The 12,956-nt window shown below is 46.3% G+C and overlaps 2 protein-coding genes across 3 annotated transcripts; one reads left to right on the top strand and one right to left on the bottom strand.

Annotated features, from left to right (window-relative positions):
* Nucleotides 1–4,222: 4,222 nt before the first annotated feature.
* LOC114802592 (transmembrane and immunoglobulin domain-containing protein 1-like) lies at nucleotides 4,223–5,929 on the bottom strand. Of its 2 annotated transcripts, none has more exons than XM_029001629.1 (6): nucleotides 5,831–5,929; nucleotides 5,569–5,707; nucleotides 5,224–5,502; nucleotides 4,860–5,144; nucleotides 4,470–4,573; nucleotides 4,223–4,401 (listed from the first exon to the last, which is right to left on the bottom strand). In XM_029001629.1, the coding sequence occupies exons 2-6, from the start codon at nucleotides 5,663–5,665 to the stop codon at nucleotides 4,390–4,392; spliced, it is 777 nt and encodes a 258-aa protein (XP_028857462.1). In that variant the 5' UTR covers nucleotides 5,666–5,707; nucleotides 5,831–5,929; the 3' UTR covers nucleotides 4,223–4,389. The 2 variants fall into 2 exon arrangements, with proteins under 2 accessions (XP_028857462.1, XP_028857463.1); XM_029001630.1 differs by having other exon boundaries at nucleotides 5,569–5,654; nucleotides 5,831–5,885.
* A 1,029-nt stretch (nucleotides 5,930–6,958) lies between these two features.
* On the top strand, nucleotides 6,959–12,380 carry LOC114802045 (multidrug and toxin extrusion protein 1-like). Its single transcript, XM_029000661.1, has 17 exons — nucleotides 6,959–7,186; nucleotides 7,314–7,415; nucleotides 7,499–7,567; nucleotides 7,678–7,826; nucleotides 8,126–8,168; nucleotides 8,237–8,281; nucleotides 8,860–8,957; nucleotides 9,055–9,152; nucleotides 9,264–9,377; nucleotides 9,465–9,532; nucleotides 9,874–9,982; nucleotides 10,090–10,165; nucleotides 10,247–10,316; nucleotides 10,474–10,606; nucleotides 11,153–11,247; nucleotides 11,413–11,508; nucleotides 11,813–12,380. Exons 1-17 carry the CDS (start codon nucleotides 7,040–7,042, stop codon nucleotides 12,107–12,109), a joined length of 1,809 nt encoding a protein of 602 aa, XP_028856494.1. The 5' UTR covers nucleotides 6,959–7,039; the 3' UTR covers nucleotides 12,110–12,380.
* The last annotated feature ends 576 nt before the right edge of the window (nucleotides 12,381–12,956 follow it).

The raw sequence follows: 12,956 nt of genomic DNA, 5'->3' as shown, positions 1-12,956 counted from the left end.
TAGTCGTTGTACTGGGAGAGGAGGACCGGAGGTGCTTGGCCGGTGATAAGGCGGCCGGAGGTGAGCTGGAGCAGGAGTGTGGCAGTGGAAGCGCCGCAGCACGGTGGGGAGGGAACTCTGGCTCTGTGGGGGGTAACAGGGAAGATCGTATTAGCAAAAAGGAAGCAGGCAAACTCAAGGTCAATGGCGGGCGAAGGTCGTGGTCACACTGGAGAATCCGATTAGAGATTGTCGTCACAAGAGGGGTAGGCAAAGTTCTAGGTCGGGGACAGGCAAAGGTCGTGGTCATGGATATCAATCAGTCGGGTGTGGGAAAATGAGGCTGGCGTCTATGGAAGTAAATTCGTCAAAGAGCGGGCAGTGTCTCCTCAGTGTCATCTAGCTTTTATACTTGGGCCCGGTCTATCAGGGTGTCGGTCGTGGAAGTCTAGGAGCAGGGCAGGATCCAGGATATCCCGCCGGGGAACCCAAGACCAGTCCGCCGGCCCATATCCTTCCCAGTCCACCAGATATTCCAGGCCGCGGCCCCGCCGATGTACATCCAGAAGGCGACGGACCGTGTAGGCCAGAGAGCCGTCAACCTGACGTGGAGATGGTGGTAGAGACGGGGGGGGGTTGCAGAGGTGACGAGTGAGCTTTACGGAGGTGGGAAACGTAGAATACCGGGCTGACGCGCAGAGTGTGTGGGATGGCCAACTGGTATGCCACTGGGTTGACACGTCGGGTCATCCGGAACGGACCAATGAAGGGGGGTCCTAGCTTTCTGGGGCTGGATGACATGGGCAGGCCTCGAGTGGAGACCCAAACCCTGTCACCGCGGTGGTACACTAGGCCTGGTCGCCGCTGTCGGTCTGCCTGTCGTTTCATGCGCTCCGCAGTTCGGTTGAGGACGCGGTGAACTTGGGACCAGACTTTATGGAGTTGACGGAGTCGGCTGTTGACTGCCAACACCGGTCCCTCGACCATGGGTGTGGGGAACCACGTGGGTCTGAGGCCAGTGACCACCTCAAAGGGGGAACGTTCTGTGGCCGAGGAGCAGTGATGGTTCCGCGCGAGCTCCGCCAAGAGGAGGTGTTGGGACCAGGAGGTGGGTCGGGTTGAGCAGTAACAGCGGAGGTATGTCTCCATCTCCTGGTTGACCCTCTCAGTCTGGCCATTGGATTGGGGGTGGTACCCCGATGACAGACTGACCGACACCCCCAGTTGTCCCCAGAAGTGACGCCAGGTCCATTGGTGGTCCGAACTGCCGCACCACTTCCTGGATGACTACGTCGGCGGTTTGGGCAGCTGTAGGGAGTCCCGGCAGGGCGATGAACTGGGCCATCTTGGAAAACCGGTTGACCAGCACCATAATGGTAGTCATACCCCTGGATCTTGGAAGTCCCGTTGAGACATGGGACCATGGGCGATGGGGGCGAGGCAGGGGAAGTAGGAGGCCTTGTGGTCTCTGTGTGTCCGCTTTGTGAGATGCGCAGTTAGGGCAGGCTGCGACATATGCCTGTACATCCGTGACTAGGCCCGGCCACCAAAACGTCCGGCGAATATTGTCGAGGGTGCGCTGACGTCCCGGGTGCCCGGCCAGTGGGGTATCATGCCCCCATTGTAGGATGCGCGGACGGAGAGGGGGTGAGACGTACGTGAGGTTGGGAGGCAGGGTTCGAGGTGGGGGGTGGTGTGCATGATCGGCAATTACGTCTTGCATGAGGGTCCAGTGCACAGGGGCAAGTAGAAAGGGCTGTGAGAGTATGGGAGAGGACGGATTGTCCTCTGTCTCCGGGACATATCGGCGGGACAGGGCATCCGCCTTCGCATTTTTTGTGCCGGGGATATAAGACACAGTGAACTCGAACCGCGTGAAGAACAGAGCCCATCATGCTTGGCATGGGTTGAGGCGTTGGGCATTTTGGAGATACGCCAGATTCTTGTGGTCAGTCAGGACTAAAAAGGGGTGGACTGCCCCCTCCAGCCAATGGCGTCACTCCTCCAGAGCTAGTTTTATAGCCAGGAGTTCCCGGTTCCCGACATCATAATTTTGCTCAGCAGGATTGAGTCGTCGGGAGAAGAAGGCGCGGGGTGCAATTTGTTGTCCTGGGGATTACGTTGTGACAGGACTGCTCCTATCCCTAGACTGGAGGCATCGACTTCAACGATGAATGGGAGTTGGGGGTCTGGATGGAGCGACTTCAACGGTGAATGGGAGTTGGGGGTCTGGATGGGGTCGGGATGGATGGGAGCCGTGGTGAAGAGATGTTTTAGTTGGTGAATGCCTGCTGAGCCAGGGGGTTTGTGGTGGGTTTGTCCTTGAGGAGGGAAGTCATGGGTTGGGCTACTTTGCTGAAGTTGCGGATGAATCGGCGGTAGAAGTTGGCGAATCCCAAGAATTGTTGGAGGTGTCAGATGGTGGTGGGCACTGGCCAATCAGCGACTGCTGTGGTCTTGACCGGGTCCATGGCGATTCCTTGGGGACTGATGTGGAAGCCCAGGAAGGAAATTTCGGTGGCATGATGAAGAGGTGGCTTGATGAAGAGGCGGTTCTGTAGGAGACGCTGGACTTTTCTGATGTGGGAGATGTGGGTCGAGAGGTTGGGTGAGTAAATGAGGATGTCGTCTAGATAGACAAACACAAACCGGTCTAACATGTCCCTGAGGACGTCATTGACAAGCGCCTGGAAGGCGGCTGGGCTGTTGGATAGGCCAAAGTGTCCTGATGGTGTGATGAAGCCGGTCTTCCACTCGTCCCCCTCCCATATCCGAACGAGGTGGTATGCATTCCGGAGGTCCAGTTTTGTGAAGATGGTGGCTCCTGACAGTAGTTCGAATGTGGTATTCAGGAGTGGGAGTGGGTACCGGCTTTTCTTGGTTACCCCGTTCAGTTTCCTATAATCAATGCATGGTCGCAGTCCCCCGTCCTTCTTCCCCACAAAAAAGAAGAGCGGGCAGTGTCTCCTCAGTGTCATCTAGCTTTTATACTTTGTGCTGCCCGCTCTCACTTCCGTTTCCGGGTTGCCATCCCCCCGGCTTGTCTGGCACTCTCTGGTGGGCTGGAGGTGTATTGGCCGTGACACCAACCATAAAAGAGGTCCAATTCTGCAGCAGGATGGTGCTCCATCACATACTTCCATCTCCACATCAAAGTTCCTCAAGGCGAAGATCAAGATGATCCAGGATTGGCCAGCCCAGTCACCAGACATGAACATCATTGAGCATGTGTGAGGTAGGATGAAAGAGGAAGCATGGAAGACAAAACCAAAGAATATTGATGAACTCTGGGAGGCATGCAAGACTGCTTTCTTTGGATGCAGCCCTTCAAGCTCTTGGAAGTCATACAAGATATTACATTTGGATCAGCACCACTACTTAATTTGCTGACATATTTTTGTATTTGCAGTAAATTTGTCTTGCCAAAATTTGACCTTTCTGTCTTGATTAAATGATAAATAGTTTTTCAGTGAAACTAATTTATTTCGTCATTTTGTAGGGTTTGAGCTTTTCATATGAGCTATTTCCAACACCATTTGGTTAATTAAAAGTCAGTTTAATAGCAGGTGTTTCTACAAAATAGATAAGCAACAAGACTTTTGTCAGTATAAGTATTATTATGTGATATTAGTTATATAAATCATTATTAATAACCGATCTTTAAGGTTATAAAAGGTGAGGACCATGGATGGATTATTCAAATTAGGGGAATGTTAGAAAAATGTACTTCTCCCTTTGACCTTTTCTGATTTCTGTTATAGTACATTTATATTTGTTATATAGATTTTTCATGATGTATCCAGAGCACCGCTATCAGGAGTGTTGTCATGTGCTTGATCTCTCAGAGCAGTGGGAATAATTTATATAAATCTCCCCCAAAGGCTACTTAATTGCATAATAATAAGATGAATTAATGATGCGCTCTAATGCATGAGTGACAGCGTGGAGCTTCAGAGTAAAACTCTTCACTGAATCACCATGGAACCTTTGACCGAAAAAGCGTCAATTTTTAACTGACCTTAATGGTTTTATTCTGCTGGCGAGGAATGTGAAAAGTGGCGGGCTGAGTGTGACCCTCTCAACTGCCAGTCAATATGTAACTTTGTCAATTTAGATTTAGCGGAAGTGGATGAATCATTTATTTTATTTCACTAGCAATCCCAACATTTTTTTTATTCATTGTAAGTAATGCACATCGTAATGAAACTGTAAAACTAACAAGCATAATATGGTAAATATTCTCTCTCTTTTTTATTTGGCAACCAATATATCTCAAATCTTTCATAATGTGAGGACACTAAAGACCGTTCATGCAAATGCCTGGCAGCGTTCCTCAGAAACCAGCCATGCGTATCATCAGCTGTAGACATGAGGACTGTGCCCTTCTCCTCATTCAGACCCCACCTGCTTTTATTTCCAGCACTGCAGAGGGGAAAGAGCAAAAGTAGTATGAAGCTGCCAAATGAAATAATGACACACTTTGCTTTTACCTTTCTGATCCTGTCCCATTTGGAGACCACAGCTAGCAGAATGGTGCACAACACAACAACACATCCAGCGACCACTGGGAACACTGGGAATCCCATCGTCCTGTCTGGGGTCAAGACAATCCAAAGTTACTGTCTTCATTTTTCTTATCACCATCAAATATATGGCCTTAATTCATGTACAATGTTCAGCAAATGCATTTAGCAGAACAATTCGTGTTTTTTTATGCTCTTTTTTTTTTTAACTAGTAACCGTATTAAAAAATCTGTTAGCATGCCTTGTAATACCACCACGCAGTGAGGTACTTTATTCCTCTTTTTGTCATGTTGGTTTAAATTTTAATATATTTCTCTGTACATTTTTTTAATAAGAAGAACAGGCAGAACAGTGACCTTCCACAGTCAGCTGGAACGACTTGGTCCTTGTGCCAAACTCTGCCGACGTAGTCACGCAGCTGTACAGGCCCTGGTGCTCAGACCTCTGGGTCCTCGTGATGGTGAGGCGAGCTTCACGCTCGTCCTGGTACAGCTTGTACCTGCTGCTCATGAGGTCGAGCCTCGCACCGTCTTTCTCCCAGGTCACGGCCACCTGGGGGTTGGCACGTACTGCACAAGACAGCACCGTCTCTTGGCTCTCCTCCACAGTCACGTTTTCTGTTCCGGAGAGTTCTGGGGGGACTGGAGATGTGTCTTTATAGCAGTTATTAAGACGACAGATTAATGATCAGCTCTATAAAAACTGATGACTTTGTCTTACAGAACACGTTCATCTTCACCGAGGCTGAGGTGGCAGGCCTCCGCTTCAAGTGGCAGGTGAAGGTGACCAAGTGGTCATCTCTGGACACGTCCTGAATGCACAGCCTGCTCTGGTTGAAGCGGTTGGCCTGACCCAGCTCAACCTCGCTTCCGTCACGGTGCCAGAGCAGCTCCTCCTCGGCCTGGGACTCCTCTACCCAGCAGCTGAGGGAGACCGTGGCCCCAACCTCACTACTCACGGTGCCCCCATCGCCCAGAGGGCTCACCGCCACCCGCACCCCTAACAAAAGAAAAAAAGATTTTACCATCTCAACTCTTTCCCCTTTTTTTGTACTATTTTCCTTACCTGCTGCAAGCTGAATTATCCAGCACACAAAGAGGAGGGCGGGGGGCTTTATTTTCATCCCGGAGTACGGACAGGGAATTCGGGAGCTAAAACCCATCCAAAAAGGGGAGAGACGTGAGTGACAGTGAAATGTCAGGATCTGGGAGGAAATAAGAAAGATGGTTCTATAAAACGTCAGTAATTCGCCGATGTTACCACAATCAGAAATACTGAAATACCATGCATTCATTTATTAACAAAAAAAAAACAGTCTTCTGCTCACCTTAAATAAATGTCTGGTGACCGTCACCTCAACCCTCTTCTCCGGTGAATGGCAGATCAAAGACCGGTCAGGCGTCGTGTAGAGAGGGTTTTATTGGGCTTATTCGAGAGGCTTTGATCGAGAGGCACTCACGCATGCGCACGTCGGCCACTGGCCGGAGCTGCTGTCCAAATGTCTGCTTCCTCTACCCTCTATGTTTACTGTGGGTCATAAAATCAGCAACAAAGTCATGCTAACTAATACATTTCTGTATATTTCTTTACATTCGGGATCATATTCAGCCATTGGGCATGTGAATTTCCCTGGATGCGTTTTTATTTTTACAACCTGCCATATTAATTTCTATTCATTATGAGGCTGTTATGGTTGGGTTGACTGAAAAAGTCCTGTGTCGCCTTCAGTTCAATGACTCAAAAATCCCTTGACCAGGCTGTCTCTGTTTAATTAAAAGTTATAATGAAACAATGCAGGCAATGCGGTTCGGGTTAAGGAATATTTTGCTTTTTAGTAACTTCTGACGGTCTTGAGAAAATGTGTGGCAAAGGTAGATGTCAGTAGTTGTCATCAAAAGCAAAACAGCACCGCAGTATGAATTCTTTATGATTTTTAAAAGGCCTGACCTCATTCAGAGCTCCTCATAGTCAAATTTCACAGAGGTGCATGTGAGATTTGTAAGATGCACAGCAGTGCTGTTTTGGATCTCTTCTCCTGAATCCTCCACAACCGTCAATGCTACTGCCAGACTTCATCACACCCTTTCCTTCCGTAGATGGATAAAGCTCATGAAAAACCCCACATCATGAGACAGTGTCTTAAAGTCTTTCTACTTGTGAAGTTATGAGCTTTGGAACCTTACAAATGAAACATCATGTGCTTGCTGTGTTTAATGTCCATTACAGTATTAATTATTATTTTGGATTTGGTCAAGTTAATTTTGGGACATTTTGCATCCCTATTCTGCGTGTGATTGATATGAGTGTAATTCCAATATATTTATTATTTCAAAGCGTCTCTTCCAAGCAAGCACATCAGCAGGACCCCGCATTCCACAGCTGTATTATTGTATCTGCTCACTAGCCGATCGCGGTTTAATCAGTAAGCCTTTCAGCCTGTCCGGCGTGTAGAAACCCTTCCCGCCTCCCCACAAACCCGCGACCTCAGAGGCGGCCGCTCTTCCCGACAGAGAGAGCGGCCTTCGCTGGAGACGCCATGGATGGACCCGGAGCCAGGGCTGATGGGGCCTCGTCCTCTGAGGACCTCAGTGCCAGGCTGTTCTGCTGCCGCTTTGTGAGGCGCTGGATCCCTCTGGCCCACCGGCAAGAGCTGTACCACATTCTGCGCATTACAGGACCGTTGGTGAGACAAATTGAAAAATTTTGAATGAACAGACACAATAATCCGAATATTGTGATTTACAATAATGATCAATAATGGGCTTCACTCTACTGATTCTGGGTGTGTGTGGTTTTTTTTTTGTCCAAAGCTATTATTTCGTATCATGAACTTCTTGATGCCATTTATCGTCTCAATTTTCTGTGGTCGGCTGGGGAACAGCGCGTTGGCGGGTTATGCCATGGCCTCAGTGGTACGTCACGCTCCACGTCTTCACGCAATTCATCTTGCAAGGCGGTTGCTGTTCAAGTCAAAAATGTTGCTGCTGCTTTTCAGACCATCAATATTTCAACATTATCTACCGGATCAGGACTTATCCTGGCATGCAACACCTTGGTTTCTCAGGTATGGAACCCATAGACATGGCATGCATGAACAGGACAGAAGAGCCCATTTGCAGGCTGCCGCGGATGGCCGCCACACGCGTTTGCCGATGTGCCACTCTTTGTCCTCAGACGTTCGGGGGCAAGAACCTGCTGCAAGTGGGAGTGATTCTGCAAAGGGGCATCCTGATCCTGCTGATCTTCTGCCTGCCCTGTTGGACTGTTCTCCTCAACACCCAGTCCATCCTGCTGGTGCTGGGTCAGGATCCAGAGGTGGCCAGGTAAAAAAACACAGCAGCGCCCCGTCACCCGTCCATCGCGTCTCTTTCATGGGAATCACAAGAAAAAAGCTGCTTTTGAATGTTGTTGAAGACGCCGTTCCATTCGCTCAGCTGTGAAAACATGGATTCTGTTTGGAAACGGACATCTGCTTCGAAGCATTTGAACAAACACATCAAATCATGAATGCTGTGTCATTTGCCGAATAATTTGTCCAAATGCTGGAGGACAAATAGAGGACTCAATACAAAAAATACACCAAATAAATGTATTAAGTGGACCCCCCTGATCTCTGTTCCAGGGTGGCACAGACATATGTGGTGGCCTTCATACCTGCCGTTCCGGTGAGACTTTACATTATTCAAATATCTCAGAAAGAGGTCATATTCATCTGTTGCTGTTTCCTCATCAGGTGCTGTTTCTTCATCTCCTGTTTGTGGCTTACCTTCAGAACCAGGTAACCAGTTTAAGCTAGTTAACATGGTTAAGATGGTTGGCCAATTTTCGCTCGCCCTTCTGAATAAGAGACCATGTACAAACTACCGAAAGTTGTGAAAAACCTTCTACGGGTAAAGAAACTAATCCAATCATCTTCTCAAGGGAATCTCAGATAGTTCATTTTCACACAAGGTGGAAGTGAAAGTCTTTGCGATGTGACACACACCAAATTGTGGATTTAACCATCACACTTAGTGAGCAGTGGGCAGCCATGAAAGGTGCCCGGGGAGCGGTGTGTGGGGGCGGCACCTTGATCAAGGGGACCTTGGTGGCACCTTCTCTCATCTTCTCTTGGTGGCATATTTTTCTCACACGGGGATGGCACTGTTTTTCGGAATATTATATTTCCTGCCAAAGAAGTCAAATAAATCTGTCAATCCCGTGATCAGATGGTGTCAAACCGCTACTCCATCCACAGATTAGGATCCCTGGAACCAGACCTGCTTTGCTATGATATAGGGCTCTCCAGATACTTTTTGCCTGGGACCAGAAAATCCCCTCGATGTGTCCCTTCACAGTGTCACCTCTCTGTTTTAGGGTGTGATTCTGCCGCAGGTCTACATGTCCACTGTGACCATGGTTGTCACTCTGGCTGCGCACTACATCCTGCTGTACTGGCTGCAACTTGGCATTATGTGGGTTTGCCTTTCATTGTTCATTCTGCTTGGTTTGATAGAGCAACATGTTCTTCGAATGGCAAAATATTTTTTCTCTCTCTTGCTGCCGGTGTAGAGGCTCAGCTGCAGGCAACTCACTTGCTCACATCGTCAACGGCCTTCTGTTGCTGGCTTACATCCGCTGGAAGAAGCTCCATGTCAAAACGTGGGAAGGTGATGGATAACTAATATGCATTACTAGCATGCAGTAATTATTTGCATTTTAGCATCAGTTCGTTGCCAGTTGTGCTACAGTGGCCAGTTACACAGGGTTCTCGCCTCCAGGCTGGAGCAGGGACTGTCTGCAGGAGTGGGGCTCATTTATGAGGCTGGCCGTCCCCAGTGCGCTAATGATGTGTTTGGAGTGGTGGGTTTACGAATTTGGAGGATTCCTCACAGGTCTGCTCTCCATGGATCCCCCCCAGCAAATAATTTAAGAATTCAGTTGTTTTCATCATCGCCTAATGAAATCCCTGATCCCCTCAGGCATGCTGAGTGAGGACGACCTTGCAGCCCAGCATGTAGTCATGATGCTGGCTTTCTTGAATTATATGGTATGTCCTCAGTTCATATTGTACATTGGGTGTCCCATCTCAGCCGTATTAAACCGGTGCAATTTCTTTAGCACCATTATCAATGGTTTGACATTGGATGATGGTAAATTGATGGAACTGTATGAAAAAATGGTATGACCCCAGGAAAACAGTGACAATTCATTTTATATATATATATAAGCAAATATATTACTGACATCACTTTACTGATATATATATATAAATACATCCACATTGTCCTCATTAAAACCTGTTGACGAAAAAGTCGAATACAATTGGTAATATCACTTTACATTTGCTTTTTAAAATTGCATGGAAGCATAGATTTTTGCTTCTTTTAGGTCCCGTTGAGCATCCAGGGTGCAGCCTGCGTTCGTGTTGGGAACGCACTGGGTGCTGGTAACACTGACGGAGCCATCCTGGCTAGCAGGGTGTGTCTCACCCTCACAGGTAACCACACATGCATTACTAGTTCAGTTTTTTTTATAGTTTCTGTATAAATACAATGCACCGCTGCCATGCCAGTTATGCTCTCCTCTATGTTTTCTATTAAACAGCCGTACTGGCAGTGTTTCAAGGCTTGATCCTGGCTGCCATGAAGTCGGTCATAGGCTACATTTTCACCTCGGATCAGTATGTGCTCTGGTTGTTTGATTTAAGCGATAAAAGATTTAGATTTTTTTTAAGACCCTTAAAAAATGTTTTGATTTGCAGGAAAATCGCTGCGATGGCAGCGGATATTTTTAATGTTTACTGCTTCTCACAGTTCTTCGATGCACTTGTGGTGAGTCGCTATGTTGGAGTGGGAATCATGTCACACAGAAACTCTAAATGAGAAATTATTTGTGCTAAAGGACTTCTCCACACCTGCCAGTTTTGTCCTTTGTTGAGAGGATGTGTGTGCCATCCCCTCTCGCTAATCTCCTTTCCCCCTTTGCCAGTGTATTTGCATGGGTATTCTTGTCGGTTGTGGCCAGCAGAAGATAGCAGCCGTGGTTAACCTGATTGGCTACTACTGCATTGGGCTTCCTCTGAGTGTCACTTTGATGTTCGTTGCCAAACTACGAGCAGTAGGTACGTTCCTCCAGACCATGTTATGAAAACCTTCTCAAGGTGAATTATTAGAGAAATGGACCCTTTAAAAAGCGGTTGTGGGCTAGTTTCCTGTTAGTCTTATACCATTTACATTTACATTTATGGCATTTAGCAGATGCCCTTATCCAGAGCGACTTACAATCAGTAGTTAGTTGCTCCCCCCCTGGAGCAACATAGGGTTAAGTGTCTTGCTCAGGGACACCATGGTAGTAAGCGGGATTTGAACATGGGTCTTCTGGTTCATAGGCGAGTGTGTTACCCACTAGGCTACTAACACCTACTAGGACTAGGATAAAATATTGCATCCATATTGACTTATTATGCTGCTCCAGCACCCCACTACTACATCAGTGACACTGCTGGGTGCCACAGCAAAATAATATCTGGTTAGCTTTGTTAATTTGACCAGTAATGAAACTGGGTTATGTAGATTTTAATATAGATTAATTGTTCCTAACAAATTGCCAGTGAGGGCATTTGGGTTTTTTTTTTTTTCAGTTTAGTTCCAATCTTCAAATCTTTCAGGCTTTTGGCTTGGACTGCTTATCTGTGTCTGTCTGCAAGTGATTTTCTTCATCACTGTCATCTCCAAACTAAATTGGAAGAGACTGACTGAGGAGGTAAGTTTATTTTCTTGCATGTTTCACCTTAAAGTAATATTTGCGTTATGGACTGTAAATTGTTGTTTTTTTTTTATGAAAGTCCACCACTGAAATGTTCAGTGTGAGGCTGGAGTTAATTTTTTCCCCACACTGGCATTCATTGAACATCTGTTGCAATTCCAGGCGGTTGCACGTGCAAGAATTAATGCTACCGTGCCTTTGATGACTACAGAGTCCGAGTTTGGACCCGATCATGTGATCCAGAGGAGCAATGGAGAGGTTATTCCTAAATTTCATACAATTTTCCCACCAGTGTGAGTGAAAGATATAATTCTATCGCTGTGTGTGTGAAATAATGAGTTAATACAAGTTCAAGTTCAAGTTCAAGTGAGCTTTATTGTCATTGTCATTTAGGTTAGGCAGAATATGGTAAAATTAAACGTTTATCTGGAACCAAGTGCAAACATTTAAACAATGTTACGGACTGACCTAAAACGAACATGTGTGACATTGACAAACTGGGTTACACAAGTGCAAAAGAGTGAGTAAATAAGATTTATTACAGTTTCTTTTTTTTTCACAGGGCGTGAACAGTTACGACGGCGTGGCGTCTCAGGTGCAGGATGGGCTGATGAGCCAGCAGGAGGGAGGGGAGCCCAGAATCCGGCTCTCCACCTCCCAGCTCATCATCAGGAGGGGTTTAGTCATGCTGGCCGCCATTCTGATTCTGTTTGCGGGGACAGCAGTGCACCTCCTCCTGCCTCTACCGGAGTCGTCCTGGGTCACAAGATCTAACCAGACGCAGGACTGGCAGTGGGACTGGGAGAACTGGACCTACCCTACTCCAACAGTCCAGTCCACTACATTCTTACAAAAATAAGTTAAAAATGTGCATAAAGCATTAGAGGCCAATAAACACTAGAATTCTGCAGTGTTAGACATTCAAACAGATATTAATAATAAAAAAAAGTCAACCAATTACATGTGTGTATTTAAGTAGTTTTTCCTATCATGTAATCATGTAATCCGGCGGAAAAAAACAAGAACAACAAAATCTCCAGAAACAGTTTGTTCTTAAAACTGTTAATTAATTCTGTTTTAGTTAATTTTTTTTTATCTAAAATGCAAATAAAGGTGGAAATGTGCTAGAACGCTCCCCAAGAGTGTTAACATCATTAAACATGAAACAAAGCAATTACAGTGTTACTGTGGCAAAGTACAACATGATATGACCTGAAATAAACAAGGAAAAACACATATTATGTCTGAATAATGTTTTATAAGCGTGTCAATTAATGTAAAAATATAACAATATATTCAATTACAGTATGCCAAAAGGGATGCACGCTTTTTTTTAAAAAATATAATACATGCCAATCTCATTCTTCAGATATTAATCTTAGCTATGTTTTACAAAATCATTGAAGATGTCCAATCATCTAAACTGTCAATAAATATCCAGTGTCCAGCAAACAATTAAGATTTGTTTTCTGGTGGCTCATTGATGGTGAATGCACTGCTTTGCTGTGAACCAACATTTTGAGCTGTATATTATATCACGAACGTTTGTATGAAAAGTATGAACGTGCTTACAGTGTCACCCTCAGGTAAAAAGTGGAACTGGTGCCGGTAAAACGTTCCTTCGTGAAACGGATGCGTTCCTTCGTGAAACGGATGGCCTTGTTCTTCAGATCAACTGAATTCACTTCCCTGTTGCAATTAGTGCC

Source organism: Denticeps clupeoides, chromosome 13 (assembly GCF_900700375.1).
Source record: "Denticeps clupeoides chromosome 13, fDenClu1.1, whole genome shotgun sequence".
Taxonomy (NCBI): domain Eukaryota; kingdom Metazoa; phylum Chordata; class Actinopteri; order Clupeiformes; family Denticipitidae; genus Denticeps; species Denticeps clupeoides.
Note: the sequence above shows the minus strand (reverse complement) of the source record. Positions and strands in the feature narration are given on the sequence as shown.

What these genes read in the sequence shown, in the direction of transcription:
- LOC114802045 (XM_029000661.1), top strand. Translation starts at nt 7,040, where the DNA reads ATGGATGGACCCGGAGCCAGGGCTGATGGGGCCTCGTCCTCTGAGGAC. An exon ending in GTTATGCCATGGCCTCAGTG is followed by an intron (nt 7,416 to 7,498) that starts GTACGTCACGCT and finishes GCTGCTTTTCAG; the next exon opens with ACCATCAATATTTCAACATT. An exon ending in TGCCAAACTACGAGCAGTAG is followed by an intron (nt 10,607 to 11,152) that starts GTACGTTCCTCC and finishes CAAATCTTTCAG; the next exon opens with GCTTTTGGCTTGGACTGCTT.
- LOC114802592 (XM_029001629.1), bottom strand. Translation starts at nt 5,665, where the DNA reads ATGGGTTTTAGCTCCCGAATTCCCTGTCCGTACTCCGGGATGAAAATA. An exon ending in GGTGAAGATGAACGTGTTCT is followed by an intron (nt 5,145 to 5,223) that starts GTAAGACAAAGT and finishes ACACATCTCCAG; the next exon opens with TCCCCCCAGAACTCTCCGGA. An exon ending in GTTCCAGCTGACTGTGGAAG is followed by an intron (nt 4,574 to 4,859) that starts GTCACTGTTCTG and finishes TCTTGACCCCAG; the next exon opens with ACAGGACGATGGGATTCCCA.